At 32.7% G+C, this 22,888-nt stretch overlaps 1 protein-coding gene across 26 annotated transcripts in view; it reads right to left on the reverse strand.

Annotated features, from left to right (window-relative positions):
* The window catches only part of LOC115220700 (serine/arginine repetitive matrix protein 2), a 128,381-nt gene that overhangs the window by 51,031 nt on the left and 54,462 nt on the right, over nucleotides 1-22,888 (reverse strand). For 12 of the 26 annotated variants that reach the window (XM_029790836.2, XM_036510379.1, XM_029790838.2 and 9 more), the window contains one exon: nucleotides 8,480-8,553. In XM_029790836.2, the coding sequence (XP_029646696.1) occupies nucleotides 8,480-8,553 (74 nt within the window). Of the gene's footprint in view, nucleotides 1-8,479; nucleotides 8,554-10,787; nucleotides 10,829-18,631; nucleotides 18,673-20,918; nucleotides 20,936-22,529; nucleotides 22,540-22,888 lie in introns of those variants that run through there. The other 14 variants (XM_036510383.1, XM_036510388.1, XM_029790845.1 and 11 more) reach the window with 7 other exon arrangements.

The following is a 22,888-nucleotide window of genomic DNA, read 5'->3' on the forward strand; positions in this document are numbered from 1 at the left end:
ATATAAATTATATTTTAATATTCTCAACACTTAGAACAAACAGTTGAATCTGAAATATTTATGCCAAACTGCTTAAATAATCATCCTGTTCTTGGTCTTCAAAGACATTACTCATTAATTGAAATATCTTTAAATTCAAAATGAAAATATTTAAATATAGGTTTCAAATTTTGGCACAAGGCCAGCAAGTTCAGGGAAGGAGAGGTAAGTCAATTACACTGACTCCAGTCCTCAACTGGTACTTATTTCATTGACCCCAAAACGATAAAGGGTAAAGTTGACCTTGGTGGAATTTGAACTCAGAATGTAAAGATGGACACAATGCTGCTAAGTATTCTGCCCAGTGTGCAAATGGTTCTACCAGTTCAGTCTTATATTTAAATACGAGCAAAACGTCCCCCGTCCAATGGACGGTGCTGAGTTGTCAAACATTTAAACTAAATTTTCTCAAAATAACTTGTCCAATCATCCCATAGGCCTCCCCTTTGAGAAACACTGATTTAACCTAAATTTGAAACACCAACAAAAGAAGAAATAAAGATAGACTTTTTTCTATTCCAAAGAAAAATGATTTTATTCACACAAATATGCAACCGAAGAGTTTAAAGTACCAATAAGTACATCGCAACAGCTGATGTACTTGCGCGTACAAATGCATGTTTCCACAGCTTTATCGATCGCATTCTCACCTGGAATCAACTTTTGTAATTTTTTCAAGACTTATACACGCCCCGATACCTTTGGTATCTACAAATCAAATTTGAGCGCAATCGGATGGGGGATGCCCAAAATCCTAGAAGACACACATACAGACAGAGAGAACGGATTTTATATAATAGATTATTGTAAAGTGTCTGTAAATTGGAGATCCTGTTTAACCACAAAACATTTTCAACTTATTAACAGTTCAATAAACTACTATTTCAACCACAAGCATTTACCAAAGGTTAAAATTAAACTGGTACATTGTAACTGACATCAGAGTACATCATCTTGAAAAAGAAAATACTGCTGTTGTTGCCAGAAGTTGTTTGGCTTCTTCAAGTTTCGTGAAGATCTTTGTCACTTTGGCATTCAATAGTTTAGTCAGTATGGAAGTTCAGCAGAGATGATGTAGAGAAGGTCAGTGCTTGCATGAAGAAATTGAGGCTTAATATAAGAACAGTCTTTACAAGACTGCATATATCAAATCACAATTTTTTCCACCCAAGTTACTTCTTTACATCAAATTGTTAACAAAATATGTGCTATTCCAACCACTATATAAACCTTCACTGGGCCAAAGGAATCATGTACATTTTGATTATTGTTAATGAGTAACTTAAGATTTACATTTGCATGCCAATGTCTAGGTATCAGTGCTAATACAGTAATTAAATTATTGATTCAATTATTTCTAAAAATGAGAAATCCAGCTTGCAAACAATGTCACTAACAATCTCAATTTTTTTTATTTCAAACCTGGGAATAAATTGTGGTAACATTATTTCATACAATTCAAAGGGGAATGACCAATGCAAGCCACATAATGTCAGGGAGGCTACAGTTCTGAAGACAATCTCATAGTAGTGGGATGCAGAGATTACGGCGGTGAGATGGAAAGATTAGAGTGGTGGAGATATAGAGATTATTATAGCAGAATGTAGAGATTACAGCAGCAGATTATTAGAGATTACAGTGTGATAGAATGCAGCAAACCATTGTCCTTTGACCCATCAGAGGGAGCTGCAATGACATGCAGATGGAAAACAATGATGATGATGATAATGTAAATATTATGGCAGTAGCATGTAACCACTTCATTAATAGCTTGATCTACATTGATGATCAACATCATCAGCATTTAACATCCATGTTCCATGCCAACATGGGGAAAACAATTTAACAAGATCCAGTAGACCAAAGGACTGCATTGTGCTCCAGTGTCTGCTTTGGCAAATTTTCTGTGGCTGGATGCCCTTCCTAATGCCAAGTACTCTACAGTGTGTACTGGGTGCTTTTTTCATGTCACTTGCACTAGTGAAGTAGCCATGCAGCTTGCGAAATTAAGAATATCAAGGGAGAAGGGAGACCTTTATGACAGGAGAAAAAAAGAGTAGAGAGAGAGGTAAAGTTTGAGAGAGTTAGGTTGGAGCAGGACAGGTTTCTTGTTGAAGAGAAGCTACAGGACCACTCACATTTTGGAGGAGAGGGTAGGAGCGATTGGGTGGAGCTGGAAAGTGATAAAAAGAGGTGATGGGGTGTCAGGGTGAACCTTCAAAGTATGAGGTAAGTAGGAATGAATGGGGTAGAGGTGCAAGGTGTAGGGGATGTCTGATAGTGCAGAGCAGCAGAATAGAAATGATATTGTAAACAGGAGGATGAAAGTGAGAGTGGTGGGAGAAGAGAGAATTTGGTATTAAAGGGAAGGTACCATGAGTTTATAAAATGTTAAAGATCCATTTCCTTACATACAAAACAAAAAATACCTGTAAAAACTAATAACAGTTAAATGTTTTATCACATTTAGCCTTTTACAAGAATCTCAACTTCAATAGTTATGAGACTATTTATTATTTGCATAAAACAATGATATAAGCATTCACCCAAGATTTTTGCTAACATTCATAATTAATGCTTCCTTTTAACAAGCAGGGGCAAATATAAATGCATTGTGGAGAGGTGCACTTCCAAACCATATAGCTTTAGTTCTACTGTGTGGCACCTAAAGGTATCATCTACTATAGCCCCAGCCCAACCAAAGACTTGCAAGTGGATTTGGTTGATGGAAACTGAAAAAAAAGCCAATAGTGTGTGTGTGTGTATGCATACATGATATTTGTATCTTTATATCTGCTGATTGCTTACATAAAAATCACATTTGTAGTGTTCTAGTTGTCATTTCTCTTGTCAATAAATCACACACTTGCTCTGTGCCTTTGAAGCCACATGGAATAAGAGATCTCTCACTTAAAAAACAGGTAAGGGTTAAGTTCATGAAAGACATCTGACCGTAAAACATATGCCTCAATAACATATTCATCTAACCCATGCCAGGATGGAAAAACAGACAGAAAAACAAATGAGCTTATATCAAGAGGAATAAATGTAAGAGCTACAATAGTTGTGTAAAGAAGATGTTCATCACAGTATTTGTTTAAATAGTTTCAAGTTATGCGACATACCTTACAGAAAAGACAACTAAACAGTGAAGGTGGACAGATATAACAAGCAGAGAAATACTATTAGTGGTGTAATAAACAAGACTCTAACATTAACTTGATCGTTTACAATATTGATATCACCTTCAATATTCTCTTACAAGAAAGAAAGAATGAATGTAGCAATTTAACAACATTATATTTCAGCAAGTGAAAGAACCTGCTGTAATGTGAATTGAGGATAAATCAATGCTAAATCCATAAAATTATACAAATGGAAGTAATTCTGTATTTAGTTTTTCAACCTGACCAATATTCATATTTTCTCACACCTATCCCTCTATAAAGCCATGATGTCAACTTCAAGTGGAATTCTTGCACAAATGAAAGCAACAGAGAGCAAAACATTCGCAGTTTTATGTCACATGAAAAAATACTAAAAATATTTCAACAGATCACATCTGGAGATCAGACACTTGGCTGATCAGTATTCCATTACTGATGGACGCACTTCAGCTTCTGGTCCACAAGTGTGCTACCCCATCTCCCTGTCTTTTCTATTGCTATTATAATGGCTTCAGCTCTTTAGAGCTGATTGGTCTCATGCCTTCACTACTCAGACAACCCCAACTCACTTATCTTTCCATCTCGTCACTTTTGTTTTGTCCAACCTCACTTTTCCATTATGCCCAGCTCTTTTTTACCAGAGCATTTTCCCTAATCATGTCTTTCCTGCAGGTACTGCAACAACTTAACTAGAATATTAATAGCATCAATCTCACAGGTTTTGGAGGACCTGCAGTCATGGACTCTGTTTCTCCTTTGTCCTGACTCAGCAAGTGAAAGAAAAACACAAGAGATGTGAATAAAGATATTGTCTTATCTAAAGTAATGGTTAAACTTGTTTTAATGTAGTAGGCATCAAACGGTTAACTTGAGAAATTATGTTGTGATGGGAAGGGACTAAAAGCAGAAAGTAGTTGATTAACATTATTCTAGTCTATCAGCAAATACAACAGAGAAATTTGGACCCATTTTAGACATTATCAAACATCTCCGGTCAGACATAGTCAATGTAGGGATGAGACAGTCTCTGGATTAATGTACAAGAGGTGTAGACAAGTAGACATATTCTCTGCTATCCACGTGGAAAAGCAATGTTCAAACATATTTAATGCAAAAGCATATCTGAAGGTACATCATTTTGAACTCATCTGTTTTTACTCAGATCCATAATTTACACAACAGTCAACAACGAATTCAACACAAGAAAGTATTACTGATTTACTCATTAAAGTATCTAAATATTATCATTAGTTTAAGCTAATTATTTACGTATGATGGATATTTGTCCTCATCTTGTTTGTTGTTAACACAACGTTTTGGCTGATATACCCTCCAGCCTTCATCAGGTGTCTTAAGGAAATTTCGAACCTGGGTTCTCATTCCTGAGGTATTTTTCGACAAAAAAGGTATTTTCAATGTTGATGTTGTTGTTATTATTATTATTATTATTCAGGTCACTGCCTGGAATTGAATTCGGAATCTTGGGGTTCGTAGCCCATGCTCTTAACCACTACGTCATATGCCTGTGGGCAATTATGGAGTGAATTTTAGGGCTTATAAATCTAATATTCTCCTATCCTACCTGATTACTGGTTTCCATATGCTATTCATATCTGCACTCGGTCTGCTTAGGAGGTTGTTGTGTCCTAGCATATGTGCTGCTTCTTTTAGTTTTCGTATTTTCCAGTGGTGGTCTCTGTCTATTATTTTAACTTCATCCCACAGGGGAAGGTGGTCTCCATTTTTCCATACATGATCCGCTATACCCGATTTATCAATATCTCCCCGTTTCACAGCTTTGCGATGTTCTACCCTTATTTTGAGGGGGTGGCATGTTTCACCTTTGTATAACCTACCATAGCTGCATGGCATGGAGTACATGCAGTTCTTGGTCACATAGTCTTCTATTGGTGGTTTTACTCAAAGGAGATATTTGTAAAGTGTTGTATTGCTGGAGGGTATATCAGCCGAAATGTTGTGTTAACAACAAACAAGATGAGGACAAATATCAGTCATATGTAAATAATGTACATAGTTCCACATCTCTTAAATATAGAACTGTTTTAAGCTAATTGTTGTTGATTTACCAAGTTAACAATAGTTGACCAGATCAAAAATGAAAGGCATTCCAGTCATGACCATTAGGAATATCTTCAATTTCATCATTAGTGTCCTTCCCTTTAAAAAAAGTGGTATGGTGAGATTTGAGAGAAATTTAACTGCTATGTCAAACAAGTCGAGTGACAACATACTGACACAACTTTCTAGTCCTCTTATATTGTAACTATTTGAAAAAATATATTTTATTAAGGTATGATCAGAAAATAATATTCAAACTGCTTCAGTGGAGATAGTTCATGAAGAATACGAAGTTAAAAAGCAAAGTTTCAGACATGGAGAAGGCAAAAGTTAAATCACTACATATTCTTTGAAATACAGTAATGATGGAATTTTAAATTATCATCTATTGGTGCAAATATATATATAAAGACAGATGCATAATGGAAACAATCTTGAGGAGGCAGTGGTAATGTGGCTTATCCATTAAATATCCTGCTTTAATATCCTGTCGGTGTAGAAATTTCAAAATGAAGCTAGCTAGACACATACAAGGTGGTATCAAAAGGTTCCTGGGCTAGTTATGTTTAATAAAAAAAATAACTTATTTACCTAAGTTTTAACATCATCTCCTTCGAAATAGTCATTTTATGCAGCACAGCTGCCACTTTTGGAATCCAACCTGTAAGTTGTTTTTCGTAAGCAAATTGTGGACCTTCTGTGATTCGCTCTGGATCTCGACAATGGTTTTAAAATGGCAACCTTTTGAGCTGCTAAATCTGGTTTATAGGGCAGGTACAGAAGCAATACCCTGTTTATTGGGTGAGAAATTCATGAGTGAGGAGAACTTGGTTATCATAAAGAATTTAATTCTTCATGTTCCACAGATTTGGTCACTTTTTCTGAGTGTCCTTCCTCAAACACTTCAAAATGTTGCAGTAAAATTCTCAATTGAGGATCTGGCCCTGGAGGACAAATTCTTGATGCATAACACCACATTTCTGGGGGTAACACTTCTGGCAGGTCTTCCAGATCACTCATCGTCTCCCAGGGACGTTCTTCCGCTTTTGAAGTGCCTGTGCCACTCGAAACATTGCCTCATCACTGTAAGCTTGCTGAAACATGCTCAATGTCTCTGTAGCAGACTTTCCAACATTAATGCAAAATTTCACATTGGCTATTTGTTCCTGTCCATGACAAAATCAATAACTACAGCACACACTTGATCACAAAAACACAAATTTCACAACTTGTGAAGTAAACTCAGTAATGTTACTCAGCACACTACTTTGTGAAGGTCACTGCACTTGCAACCGTGTGCTGCCATCTGTTGGCATGCTACAGAACTAGTCCAAGAACTTTTAATAACACCTCATATGTCAAGATTTTTCAAGCCAATTTCACCACAGAAAACTCATCACAGAATGGGTGGTTAACCCAACATTATCCATGATAAAGCATCCATTGCAACAAGAAAAGTGAACCAGTCAGGTTAAAGATCAGAACATTCAGGAGTTTTGAAAGACATAATGCACCAACTACCACTGCAGCATTACAATTCCAAGAAGTTATGGTTGAACATCTTTAATGGCTGTTTTTTTCCTGTTTCATTCCTCAGTGCATCAAATGAACGAAAAATACTTAAACTTCTGCTAATTAGGTGAAGGTACTACTAATTTGAAATAATACACCTGTTTATTCGGGTAGTCACCAATTTGTCAGAAAAAATAGTAAAATATAGTTTTATGTCTATGATTCAGTCAATGGACCAATGTATGATCATAACCAAGAAAGATACTGAGACAAAGGCTTCAAGAACTACAACCTTGCATCCACAATATACAATTTGCACCAGTCTCATGGAAGGTACTGGTGTCTCTGGCCAGTGCTTGGAAAAACACATAATGTATAGATAAAATGTGATCTTGAAGGATGTGTGCATGTATGTATGTGTGTGTGTGTGTGTGTGTGTCCTTTTGTGTCTGCAGAGAGTCATTTTCTTTTTGTGCCTTATAATTTAACACTTATAAGGTACAAAAAGAAAATGATTCTCCCAAGACAATAGAATATGCTTCAACACACAAACTCACATAAAGAATCTTGCAAACCAAATCCCAAAATGAAATATATATATATATATATATTTAATGTCCATTATCCATGCTGGTATGGGTTGAGTGGTTTGACTGAGCGGGCATGCTGGAAGGCTGCACCAGGCTCCAGTCTGATTTGGCATGGTTTTCTATGGCTGGATACCTTTCCTAATGCCAACCACTCAGAGTGTAACGGGTGCTTTTATGTGCCACCGGCATGGGTGCCATTTGCATGATACCAGTTTCTGCCACGACTGATTTTGCTCAGTTTGATGGGTCTTCTTCTCAAGCACGACATAATGCCAAAGGTCTTGCTCAGTGCCTCCATAAGGCCCAACACTTGAAAAGAGCTTGGCCATTTTGTCTCTATGAGGTCCAACACTCGAAAGGAACTCATCCACTTTGTCTCTGTCAGGCCCAATGCTTGAAAGGAACTCAGTCACTATGCCTCCATAGAGGCCCAATGCTATATATTTCCATCTGCATATGGATACTCAGCTACACCTGAATACAGTTCACCCTCTTAGTTAATTTTAATGTGAATTTACTGTAGTCTTAATTCTGTCATTACTTCAAGATCCAACAAGTAATTCTATATTTTTCTGCTCCTTCACATATAATTTACACCAGCAACGTTTTCCAGACTATGTGTCAGACTATTGACCTACATGTTCTATTCAAATACTAACTTTATTTACAACTTTGAAATATTTCATACACATATCACAGGTATTTGTAAATCTTGTTCACTAATTCTTGTTGATAAAGAGTATAACACTTCTGATAATGTATGTAGACAATATTGGGCCTCTTTAGATAAAAGAGGTTTTGTTTTCATTCAGAAATAAAATTCTTGAAACAGTTTCTAGTCACTTTCATCTTTACAGTACCAGCCATCACCACTACCGTTTAGATTTGTTATCTAAAGTATGAGAAACTCAGCTGATGTCGTTTATATAAAGATAGGATACTGAATGAAGAGGTAGCAAAACCATATTAGCCTATCAAAAATTATCCCAATGGACTAGCTGTTATCCACTTACATCATCTGTAACCCCCACCACCACAAAAAAAAAACAAAAAAATAACCTAATATCCTGTAGAATGAAGCAAAGAATTTACCTGAGAATCACTGACAACTCCATGGCTGATGGTCAACTGTTCTGATTTTTTAGGTCCGACAACACCAGACTTGCCTAAAGAAAGAAAGAAAAGAACATTAGATGATGAAAATAAAGGTTTTAGAAGCTCTGCTAGTAACGTTAGATGCCCGATACCATATGGGAAAGCTACCAACATCTGCCTGCTTGAAGGAAGAACCAGAAAGAATTTAATCAAGTGAAGATAAGCTATTTGTCATTATGCTATGCTGCTGTAGCCACCCAATGCATATATAAGTAGATAGTTTGGCTCAGAGGTGAATACATAGCCAGACCAAAAAGGTTAGTGAGAGCAGGCAAAATGTTCAAAAATCCAAAAGCATGCAGTAGATAGATAAGAAAACAATTATTCCCTTGAAACAGAGGCACATTTCAGGAAAATTTATTAAAGATATAGATTACACAAAAGCTGTTTATTAAAAAGAAACATACTAAATCGTTAGACACATACAATCAAGCATATTTATGTAAATTTAACCTTTTAAATGGTTGATTATATGTTGATATACATTTAAAAAGTTAAACAAAACATAAACTTACTTTGTTAATGTTTGTATTAAAAGCAATATTTTTCTCTTTATAAACCATAATTAGGGAAATGTTATTTAGATAAATCCACCAACTAATTTTAAATTCAAACTAATAAAAAAAAAAAAAAAGAATCAATCTGTATCAAAATTCTTACTGATATAAAGAAAAATCTTTAGTTTGGCTAAATGATGATGTTAAAATATTTTATTATAGGGAAAGAAAAAAATAAAGCAACATTAAACTATTTCTACAAAGAGATTATGTAAATGAGCTTCAAATAATATTTCTTCGCAAACTGTATGAGTGAGTGTTATGTATATGCATGTGTAAATGTGGAGCTGTATGTTTATGTTGAGGTAGGTTCCAAAATAAAAAAAATTATTAGTTAAAAACAGACTGTTTTTATTTTATAGTACATCAGTTACATACAAACATACACACACACATGCATATATGTATGTGCAAGTGCCTTTCTATCTAACCATATAAAGTCTACAATGGCAGTTAGAGTTTGGAAAGTTAAATTTATAATATAAGGATAAACAATGACAGGTTTTTAAATACTTATTCCTGGGGGTTTTTTTCTCTTTTTTTTTCTTTTTAATTAGCCAAAGATTTCCAACTATTTTTGATATTAAGAAAATATTTAAGAAATTCAGTTATGAATGGCTGTCTATATAACTATTGCATTTTTCTTTTTAATTTCATTCTAAATATATTTATTTTTTGAATAGGAATTTAATATGACAAGATGTTTTATAATCTGTATAATTATCAGAAATCACATAATGAAATAATCTGCTGTGTGGCAATAAATCACTGGTTATCTCTTAGACAGAGAAGGAAAGGGTTTATGAAATAATGCTAAAGTCAAAATCCAGTTCTACAGTAAAATTTTATCCACTTTTAAATTGCATAAAATAACATTATAGAAAGTATTTTCTTTCATTTGTTTTCCAAGTCAAGCTCATCTATCATGCTTAACAGCAATGAACAATACAACATCAAAAGAGTTTTGTGGAGATAAATAAAGCAAGATGAGGATGCAACAGAACAGCTCTTGTAAGATAAGCTTGCAGCTGAGATATGACAGTTGTTTAACAAATTACAGCTAATAAGGAAAACACTAACAATATCTCATGTGACGACGACTAATAGGGTTGGCAGAAATTTAGATTGAAGTCTTTCAACTTCATTACACTTGATGTAATGAAAAGCTGAGAGAGAGGGAGATAGAGAGAGAGAGAGAGAGAGAGAGAAAGAGAGGGAGAGACTATGTCATTAAAAGGAGGAGGGGAAAAAGAATACAGCTTGCTCAGTATATAGATGAGAAATGAGAATTGCATTCTTCAAGAGAAAAAGAAACTATAAATATGAATACTTTCATATGTATTGATTAACATATAAAGTAATGAATGATAAAGTTTTATTTATTTTTTTGTTTTTTTACAAATAAAAAAAATATTCAAAAACAAATATCTGCCAGATATGTGGAACAAAGCAGTGCATGTGCAAAACAACAACAAATTTTTTTTAAAATGAAAATATGGAAAAAAAAAAAAAAAAAAGGTCATTATCAGTTAGTAAAACTACGAGTAAAGACGTTTAGAAGGATTAACAAATTCATTTATCCAAAGGAATGAATAAAACAGGCAACTGACAAAGGAAAAAAAAAAAAGAAATGGCAAAGTTAGAAGGTAAAGAGGAAATGATTATAAATAAGCCTGTTGTATATATACCTGAACTGGGAAAGATGCAATGAGACAAGCCGAGATTTCGCCTGATAAATAATAAACCAACAAGTAATTGATGGTACCATAAATTAGAATAAATCTGTACTAATGAGATCTACTCATTTATTTCATAATGACAATTAGAGGTTTTGCCAAACTGCCTCTCTTTATGCATTTTTTTTTTTTTTATTAAATGGATTTAAAATTTAGTGGCACAAAAACATTAAAGTGAAAAAAAGAAAATATTATTAATAGTAAAACTGAATATCTACGGACCATTTACTTTAGAAACTTATGTTTTAAATCTTAATTCGTTAAACACATCAAATGCTTAAATGAAATGGGTCAAATGATGGGAAATTCAAGGGAGGCAACACTTCTTTTTACAAAGGGTTTATTTCCCTTCGCAACCTTGAACACTCTTAGCTTCTTCCTTCAACTATGCATCAACACGCGTGTTCCTTGATAAAGCCCCCATTCAATCAATAATTTCACACACCAAGAAGAAACAATCGGAATAAAATTAAAATATATAAATTCCACCTCCCTACTTCATTTTAGAATAATTACAATTTTGAAATGAAAACCACAAAAATCCAATCGACCTTTATATTAAAAAATAGAAAACCAAAAGTAAAAGAGAAACTAATAAAATACCTTGAAGCAATTAAAGTACAGTTTATGTCCATAATGGTGGTGTATGATCAGTATGAGATGTTTTGGCGGTCATTTTGGTACCACTGATTCAATGCTGACTTAGATGCTTTATTGTTGCTCTCATTCTTCTCCCTGCTATCTGTTTATGTCTGTGAGCACATTTCTCGTAATATATATATGAGAGGGGACATGTTTATGTTGTATTCAATTTAGAAATTTTTAAATTGTAATGTCTCTCTCGCCCTCCATCTGCATGAGCAATTTCTGCAGGAAAATGCATGTTTGCATCTATGTTAAAAAAGTAGTCACAAAAACATGTTGGATATCCAGTCAGCTGGGCCAAAACATCTGCACTGAACTGTCTCTTTATGCATCAGTGCCTAGTTTCTAGGGTCTAGTTACTTATATAACAATATAATGTAGTATGGGTCTAGTTACTTATATAACAATATAATGTAGTATAACCAGAATTTCAATGTTCTAGAGAAAGCATAACTAAATGACAAGTGAAACAATACAAAGAGAATTCTTTCCTAACCAAAGACACAATTTGGCCCATTTCTCATTATGACGACCCCTAACACCTCCACATACAGTTACAAACAAGGAAAACAATATAACTGAGTACCGTTTCTTTGGTTTTCAGATGCTAAGCTAAGCTGTTATCATGAGCACATCTAAAGCCCTCAGCTTTAGATGTGCTCATTATATTTCTCTCTCAGTACAAATATACCGAACACACAATTCCCCAGTTTGTGTTTGTATTTATATCCATTTTACCATGTTTACTATGAGTCAGACAAATATGTAATTGAGGTACCACTTTACAGCTGAATGTCTTTTCTGTCACTAACTCTTACTGACTTTTACAAGTAAGGAATTTCTTACTTCAACTAACTTTGAAGGCACAAAGCAAGTAGATGACTTGCTGAAAGAAGTGACATCAAAAATAGTAGCTCATGACTTACATAGAGTACAAATGTGAACAAATACATGCATATATAGACAAATCTATGTGTAAATGTACATAAATATTCATACATCTATGGATATAAGCATATACATAAACACACATGGGCTTCTTTCAATTTTCATTTACTAAATTCACTCACAAGGTCCTGGGACTGTTAGTAGAAAACTTTACCCAAGGTGCTGCACAGTGAGACAGAACCCAAAATCATTCTATTGAACAGTCAGCTTCCTAACCATTCATGCCTTTGTACAGAAATTAATCAAAAAGCATCTTTTCCTAATTCCCTGATTTTTCAAAAGATCCTAATGTTTCTCAATGACCCACGTCTTTTCTACTACTACCACCACTACTTGTGTGTATTTACACTAAGCACCAACATTATCAAACAAGGAACTGATAGCTGACCCTATGGCACAGTTGAAATACCGAAGCTAGTTATATTTAGGTTACTGCTCTATAAATGCTACCAATATTTCACAATAGTTTAGTGAATAACAACAACAGGGGGTGTTTAGTTCTTTTGAATTGCTGTAATTGTTTGTAATTTTGTTGGCCGAGATACAAAATGCTTTCATTATTGTTACTATATCAAGCTCTTACAGTGTAAGACAATTCAAGCAGAAAACTCAGAGTCTAAAAACAAACCTATACATTGTCACTGAATGAATTTACTTCCTTAGACACAGTCCTAGACAAGTGAAGTTCTTAGTTTATCTCTTAAGAACCTCCCCCAGATTATTTAGCTATGAACAGATTAGCCACAGTTTTAAAATCATAACCTAATTATCTTTCATAGATAGAGTACTATTCTATTGAAAATAACATTTCCAGATAAGCTGGCAACTCTGATCCTGACATTTAGATAAAGTGAGTGTGGTAAGTCTAGTGCCCTGACCTGAAATACAAAACAACTTGTAAGGTGGACTAGGAAACCATCATCAATTGGGAAGACTGATAGTTTATTCTAGCATTCATCCACAAAAATTAAGAACTTGTGGCAGAATAGGTTGATGAAATGAGAAGTGAAATAGGAACAGCATATATAAGGAACAATGACCTTCAATAATTGGATAAGTAATGTAATATCTAAGTCTGCATTTTTATCCCTAATTTCAATAAATGTCAAAAATAATTAACATAGCTATAAATATGATGATGATGCTTTTCTCTCTATAAATCCTAATTCTTATAACATTCCTCTTATAGAGGATTATAAATCTTGTAAGTTCTAATTAACCAAAAGAAACACTTTGATCAACAAATAACACCAATTATATATATAATCTATTAAACTAAAAAAAAAGTAACAGGAAACTTTTACAAAGTGTTTAATCCTAATGATTTCAGTTCAATAAGTAGATATTTCATTTAGGATTGGAGCAAAAAATAACAAGTGACAAAGTTTAATTAGATAATGATCAACTGTAATGAAGTTTGTTGAAAATATCTCTATTTAAAGTGGGGGTGGGTGGGAATCAGATCCAGCAAAGAAAGGGATTTTGAAACATGTAATAGCTAATGAAAATGTCAAATCTGTTTAAAGAGTTATGAAATATGACTTGCTGTTATAGTTTCTAATATACACCACTCATCATTATTATCCTTATCTATTTTACAACTAATTTTAGAGGTTAAGCAATGAAGCTAATAGTAGTCAAATAAAAATGTTATAAAAACATTATAAGAAAGAAAAAAAAAATGGATATAAGAAGGGTGGAGCTTGTTTTAATGCCATGACAGGAATAGAGAGCCACAGACCTTGACATGTAAAGCTGATCTCTAAGTAGATGTGGCATTGGATAAAAATAGAGCACTGAAAGTTTACAATATGTAGACTTAAGAAACCCTACACAAAAAGTTGAAACAATAGCCAATAATTCTATGTTGTGAAGCTAACTTTCCTGATAAGCTCATCTAAGAAGCAAAACAAAAGCTATAAAAAGGAACAGATTTTTGATATTTCGAAATATCAATGAATTTTACCTGGTGCCTCATGATAAGTTTCAACTTATGATAATCAAATGAAATAAAAGCAAAAAACACATGCAGTGTTTACTGAGATCAATGCTACTTCAAGCTAATTATTTTGGCCCAAAGTCGTCCAGGCCATGTCAAACTTTATGGCACCACTCAGATGCAGTAATTCTTTGAGAATTATGATCATTATCCTCATTAAAAAGTTTAAGAATTTTAGATAGAAAAATGGAAAAACTGATGAATAATATTTAACAATCTTAGGATAAATCTTGTTTACAATAAATTTTAAATAATTCCACGAAACTGTATGTAAATTATACAATTCCATTAAAACTGTTTATCATCTTCATTTCACCAGACATATAACAAGATCAATAAACTTAGTCATAGTAACAGTAAGTAGGCTTATCAGTGAATTAGTAGGACTGCAGAAAAACATGTTGACTACAACTAACACTTAAAATAGGGGCAGAAATCCAGATGTTAATAATTAACATTTTAAGTTATCTTAATAATAGGAACAAGTAAATGAATTTTAATCATTAATTATTATAAGGCATAGGCATCAGTTCATTCAAACCAAATCTATATTGGATCAAATGGAGTGTTTGATCAAGGTAAACAAGAATACATTGCTACTTTTGGAGGCAAGCTTTATGAAATATACTACTTGTATTTAAGAGGACATAACCAACACAAGTGACAAGTGTGCCTTAGAGAAGGCATATACACTCATTACCAATTGCATCTACAAAGGAAGAGAAGATGTATCAAAAGATCACATACTTCAGTGTAGTAAAACCAATGAACATTTAAGTGACCATGTTATAAAGAACTCAGTAATCCGTCCATTTTACTTGAATCATTGCCGATTCAGATAAACAAGCTCAAAAACTATTGAATGAACCCAAATATAATTTGAATGTACCTAGATGAGTGAAATGCAAATTTCTGATAGGATTTGAACTAAAAAACAGAAGATGCCCAACCCAACACCAGTATCATTTTCATTAACTTTAAGATCAGAAATATTCAGCATTATGACCATTTTACAACTGTCATAAAATAATTTTATAGCAGACAACTAATGGCTGAGTTAAAACTATTAATCGAAAATCATTTCTCCAAGATACTTCAGCATTTGTTTATTGGTGCTGGTAGATTTCTAAGCTATTACTCCCTAATTAGCTAAGTTTGATACAAATGAGAGCTCTTAATCAATTATTGGTTGATCACTGGGGATATTTCATCAACAAGTAATATGCTAAGGGAAGGTCAGCTGATGGAAGTTTTGATTCTGTCTAGAAATTATAGATACAGCAGTAAATAAACTGATGCAACAAAGAATCAAATCCATGTCAAAGACTTGGCCCAGCATCAGTTTTCCTCCCAGACTTTTACTCTTCCTACAATAAGCTTGCGTAAATTGCTTTTGAAGCAAACTTTTCCACACAGGGATGGAATTGCACTGGCAGTATAACCTATTTTGCATTGAGGAATATTTACCAGTTGGATGAAGCACAAAAGGTAAAATGTAAAAAATAAAAACCCTGGCACTCCGTCAGTTACAATGATGAGGGTTCCAGTTATCTACAGAACAGCCAGCTTGTGAAATTAATGTGCAAAGTGGCTGAGCACTCTACAAACATATGTACCCTTAACATATTTCTCAGGTAGATTCAGTGTGTCACTAAATGTGACAAGATTGGCCCTTTGAATTACAAGGAAAACTCATTTTGCCAGCAGAGTGGACTGAGTGGATGAAGCACAGCTAAGAAAGAAATCCCATGAGGTTTATACCATATTTCTCTCAGATAATTTACTGGACTTTATGTGGTCTGAGATTTTGACAATAATTATCAACAAACAGTCAAGACTATAATGAAATGTGCACCTTATACACTATTGAAAATTAAAATATTCACTTTATAAGCAATCTCTCATAATACTCTGAACTGTATACGCTTTGTTTTAGTAAATGCTCTAAGATTACTTGTTAATGAAGTAAAACCTGCTGTTCATGTCCCACTACTGATATTTTAAACTAATGATCATAAAGTCACTTTCCCCTAATTACTTCACCATACTGTCTCTTTGCTATCACTGAGATTTAAGCCAACCACACCTCAAGATTATTACTGATGCACCGTACTTCAAAGTTACTAAAAATACTGAAATAGCACTGTATCCAATGTACAAAACAAACATACATAAAACAATTTTCATGTCACTTTATAGAAAGGTAATATAAGTGTATGAAAGTAATTTTTGGCAATTTTAAAAACTTGATAAATTAGGATGAAGTAAATCAAGTTTGTTAAAATATACATAGTGGGGAAATTATACAAAGATTTTAAATGGATAGAATCTCAATTTTTTAAGCTAATATTGGGGGGAACTAGCAGAATATGATAGTTTCAACTCCCAGAGTTTAGGTAATTAATAATTTAGAAAAGTTTAGCATAATTAGAATAACTGACATCACACTGGTACTAGTTAAAAGATAAAATAACAGAGAGAAACAGATATAAAATGTAAGGACAGGTCTATGAATATAGGGGGGTGGGGAAGAAAAAACACTGAAGGAAAATATAGTTCCATAAAGAGAAAATAAACACCAAACACTTTTATCGTTATTATTATTATTATTTTTTTTTTTTGTAATGGAGAAAAAAAAAATCAATAATACACATCCAATGAAACTAATTACTTACACACAGTCCAGAAAACATATGTAAGAATAAGAAATAGGGAAATAAAAATTTGTTTTTAATATTAAAAAACAAAAAAACAAAAACAAAAAAAAACAAGGAAACATGAATAAAACTGAATGACGGAGAGGGAGAGATTAATAACTAAGATAATATTAGTGTAAAAAAAAAAAAATGATGCAAAATGAAGTTGAAAGCAGTACTCAAGAGAAATTATCTTGTAAGCTTTAAGCAACTAACAAGCATTCAAAAGAGAATCAAAGAAACAAGTTTTCATTTAAATAATATATTCATGGCAAATTATAAAATTAATGTTAATTCTATATAAAATGTGAACTGCTATTAGCCATATCTTTTGATAGTTATGCTCAACAATAAATGTTTGCCTTGTGGAATTCTCTTCATGTTGTCATCTTGTAAAACAATCATTTAAAATTCAGTATGCACTGTTCACAAACAGAATCCACAATCCAACAAAACAAGATTATAGTCACTTAGCAGTTTTAATGTTTCAATGACTTCAAATAATCTCCAGGTTTTATCAACCCCACCCCTCACAAGCTATTTTGTATATAGAATATTTTATGAGGTTTCCTCTCAGAATTCACTGTAGTTTTGCAGAGTCAATAAAAATTCTGGTTTAATAAACAGGAATTCATTTTCAACTAGGCATTAAGTGAATGAATAAATACATTTTCTTGATAAATTAAAAATTTCTTGAAATCCTGAACTCGTTGCATTACATTACATCTAATCATTTCATCAAAGTGAACTGTCTCATTTTCTACAACAATAACACTGGTCTAAATGCTTCAATTCCAATAGTAATGTTGTTAGTCGAAGAGACTAATGATTAACTACTCCAAATTTAAATATGTTAATGCATTAACTACCGTAAATTTTAAATGTGTTAAACTACTGCAAATTTCAACATGTATTAATGTATTAACTACTCCAACATTAGTGCATTAAGATAAGTGTATTAGTGTGTTAATAAAATGTATTTGTGTATTAAACAAGATGTGTCAGTACATTAACATCCAATGCAAGTATTTCTAGAAATAGAGCTTAAAGGAACAAAAACATTTATACTGAACAACTTAATAAAAAATAGAAATCTGTTGTTACTGGATGGAAGTGAAGTTAGTTACATGAAGATAGATTTAAAAGAAGAAACATTTAATATTTAGTTATTATTTATGTGATCAGACAATGTTTATTTGTTGCTATCAATTCAATAAAATAAAACAGACACACCTACACTCAAACATTTTGCAAATCTAAAACCCTTTGTATTTTACGTATTTATAATTACTTCAAAACATATTTCTCTGAAGAGAGAAAAACTAACACAGGAGGAAACATGGTTAGGATTGAATAAACAGGATAAGAAAATGGTTTTAAATGCACCACCGTAAGTGCAATAAAGCTAGTCCAGCAACAAAAATATCATTAAAAATAAAACCAATAACAATATACAATATAAAATAAGTGAGAAGAACAAACAAACAAAAAGGAAAAAGTTTACTAACTGAAGAATAAGTATTGCAAAGCAGAAAAGTAAAGTTGGTTCCTGCAGAAAATGTGTGGAAGAGAAAGAAAAGGGAAGAATTCTAAAGAGATTTAGTAGTGAAATGATCAGAGGGTAATTTTTTTTTTCCTTCTAAGATGAGATTACAATAAGTTGTCAGCAGAGCTCTGCCTTGTACAAGAGAACAACATTCCATCATTAATCTGCCTTGACTTCCACAAGAGACTACTATTTTAATATTACCATAACTAGACACTTAAATCAAGTACCAGTGGTTTATTCACCACTACAAATTACATTTCATTTTATAACATTAATTATAATATGAATAAAAGCAAGAATGAAATCAAGCATTTTAATGATGGCATGATGCTTTTGGTGGCTTGTTACTATGTGTTAAATTTATTAAGCTAAGTCAGTATTTTTTGCGATTAAAACATTAATCCCATTACAAGATGTGCTTATTGGTAAGAGTTGGTAAAAATGTCTAATAATTAATTTAAAAAAATTCATAGTAGATAACTTACAATAAATCAAAACATATAAACAGTTTATAAAAATATGTAGATAAAAATGACTGCACGGCATGAACACACAATGTGAAAAGATGAAGCATTATAAATTATAAGCAGAAGATGAAGCTGGGTAGTGTTGGATTGTATACAAAATATTTAGGGTGGGGGTAGGAGACCTGAAGTTAAAGATGGCATTGTGTAAGTGTGAAAGAGAATGTTTTGTGTGTGTGTGTGTGTGTATGTGTTACACCTCCAACCGGTTAGCCAGATGATGAACCTTTACATTCAAGGTAAACATAGACAGAAGCCAGGTACCAGATGACTTGTTTGGATTCATTAACACTGGCCAATAGAATGCCATAATCTTTACTGTAGAAAGTTTCAGAAGGTCATCTACATTTGCAATACTTCAGTATCAGCTCTACTTTATAAACACACTGATTTAATACTCGTTAATTAAACACTTAACTTGGCTTGAGTTTTATTTCTTAACATAGATCACTGAATTATTTTTTATATTACATTGACATCCAGTTTTATAAAAATCTTCCTTAGCTGCATCAATGTTGCTTGTCAGTCTCATATCTAAAAGAGGAACACTCTAAAGTGATGAGGTAATAATCTTTGACACAGGACACACTAACAATACATGTTGATGTAGGGAGGGGGTCTGAGCAGACAAAAGAATGACTAACAACTTACATGAGACTGCTCAACCAATACAGGCATAATGAAAACATAACTCAAATGAACCAATGCCATCAATTTGCATGAATCAGGTGCAATATATTAATTTCTGAACACAGTATATTCTTAATCAATTGAAATTTCCCAACAAAATCTAGTGGCATTAGAAAGCAGGAGATAATTTCAAGAAATTAAGAATCTTTCAAAGTAAATTTAACAGTTGGAAGTTTGATCTTTGGAGGTCATGTTCACACACACAAACACCATGAGAAATGGCAGAGTGACAGCAACATGCTGGACATCCCAACTCATAAGCCAATATGGACAAGGCAGATCTATTTCTAAATACTTCCAGGATAGTTAGCTGTAAAATATACTTAATACACAGAAATAGATTACATGTATGAAGCTTCCAACTCATAGAAACAAGAGGAAGTGAAAAAACAAAAACAAATGCTATTCATGATTTTGAAGATTCAGAAATTTACACAAGTTGTTGGTGAATGTATTTTACAGTGAGGAGACTTTTCCAACAGTTACCCCTCAATAAACTGGGATAAGTTCATTCAGCTAGATTAACAGAAGAATGCAATGAAAAATGGTCTTGTCAATAAGTTTGACTAGAGTTTGGTTGACCAGCACCTTAGTCACTATAAACACACACAACTTCCATACTTTTTTTTTTTTCAATCGTATAATTTAAGCACTGCCTATAGCAATTTAGAATTTTCTTGGGAAGAAAAGAAAAAGAAAACAGCTAAATAATCTAAAAGCATACACATTTCATGTGGATTAATTTGTAAGATAATGTTAAAAAAAGGGTAAACACATTTTCTATTCAGCTAGTAAATTTGCACGCACTCACATAGACACACAAAAGATCAGTCAGTCAGTATGTAGATAGAAGAGATGTTAAGATGTTAAGCAGGGCTAACATCTACAAAACTCAGAAAGATGAACAAATGGAAATCAGCAAACAAATAGCAAGCAATATTTCAACCATTTAGCATGACGGATATGTCTGTAAAGTTGATAGAAAACAGAGACATGCTAACAACATATTAGGGAGAGAAAACAGACACATACAGAAACATCTGTCTTGGCTGCAGAAATAAGTTTGCATAAATTGATCAGTTGTAAGGAATGCAAAGCTAAAAAACAAATTATCAGAGCTAGAAAAAAATATATATTAGCTATACAAAATTTAATTAGTAATTTTTTTTTTTAAATCAAAGTATTAGTTACAGAATTTTCTGCATATGAATTACAGAATTAATAAAAACAGGATTTAACAGTAATCCAAACGGTGCATAATAGTTGACAATTTGTCAGACAGTCTCACAATGACTTAAAAAGAAGCATAGCCACACAATTCATTTACTTTTAACTGATGTGAAAATATATTTCTATAGGATCTTACCTGGATAAAACTGGGAATTTATTTATTTATTTATAGATTATTTTTGTTGTTTTGGACATGTATAACACAAGTTTAACAAAAATTATGAAAACAAAAAGTTGGAAATTAAAAGCCATGTTAATAATAATGAAAATTTGAAGGAAAAAGACATTAAAAGCAAAATTATAAATATAAATAAAAAAATTTTGGAGAACATTGTAAAAAAAAATCCAAGTGGTTCGTTCTTCCCCCACCACTTCCATCTTTTCAGGTAAAATTTTTAATTTTAAGAACATTTAATTGAGAGCAAATAGAACAAATGTTAAGACAATATGTATATGAAGTGAAGATAACTATTCCTAAAACAGATGGAATAATTGGTCTGGCTTGATACTCTGAGTAGCTACTAACTGTATGGAATATAAACAACCTAACATCCTCATTAAAATGCAACAACAGTTCAACTCTATAATATTTTCCAATAAGAATCAGATTTGTGCATTTCTTGTTTCAGATATCTCATTTACATCAGATCAAATTTCACTCGAGAAGTAACCTGACATGTGCAACTGCACACATCTGCCTATCCAATACACACACACACACAAAGTTCAGCTGTTGTAAAAAGATAGGGATCAATGATTATTTTGAAATCAATTCATAATATGGAATATTTCAAATAATACTGATATAAGAACTGGCAATACACACACACACACACACACACACACATATTAGTAACCAGAAAACCTTATTTTATTGTAGTTAGCATTAAATAATGCAAAACTAGGCAAAACCAGCCAGGTTGTGTGGTTACTACAAAGAGGGAGAAGAAATAGTAAAAGATTCAGATTTTAACAAATATCTACAGAGTATTTAGAAGGAAGAAGGAAATGTTTCTAATCTCTCTCACACACAGACGGACACATTTTGGTATATACAACACTGAAATATTTAAAATTGATTTTCTCTCATTGACAACTGTCATGCTACTATTCTACAAGAAGAAGTCAACTTCAAATTATCAACTGTAAATTTACATCTAATTATAAATAATCTATATTTATTTAACCACAAAAGTATTTCTTTTCAATAAACTTCTTTCAGAAATGTTCGTTATATTTGAGAATATAACTTAAACTGGTGGAATTATTACTTGGGACGCCTAATCGCAAAATACCATCCAATTCTGACAACTACATTTAAAGAGAGTTAACCAACATATCATTTTAGAGACATTTCCAAAGTAAATCTATAATATAATGTTTGTTAATATTCGGAAATAATTCATATGGTACCTTTGATAGCTTCAGTCTCTGAGGGGAAGAAAAGAAAACATTACAGCAACCAATCATGCACAAGAAATTCAAATGCAATATAAAACAGACATGCAAAACTATGAAATATCAATAGCTACGGACAAATAGCATAGTGCAAAAATGCTGGTGTCTTTGCCTACATTACAAGCACAGATTATTTCAAATTGTTAGTCATATTATAATGAAAAAGAAAACAACATTTTTTAGTAAAGGCTTTCCAACTGAGCTGGTCTGCAAACAGATTTGCAAGAAAGGGGACGTGGGATGACCAATTGAAGCTAGGTTTCTAAAAATAATTTTACAAATGTATACAGCTGAAATAATATAAGGTGCACTTA

Source organism: Octopus sinensis, linkage group LG17 (genome assembly GCF_006345805.1).
Source record: "Octopus sinensis linkage group LG17, ASM634580v1, whole genome shotgun sequence".
In the NCBI taxonomy this organism is placed as follows: Eukaryota; Metazoa; Mollusca; class Cephalopoda; order Octopoda; family Octopodidae; genus Octopus; species Octopus sinensis.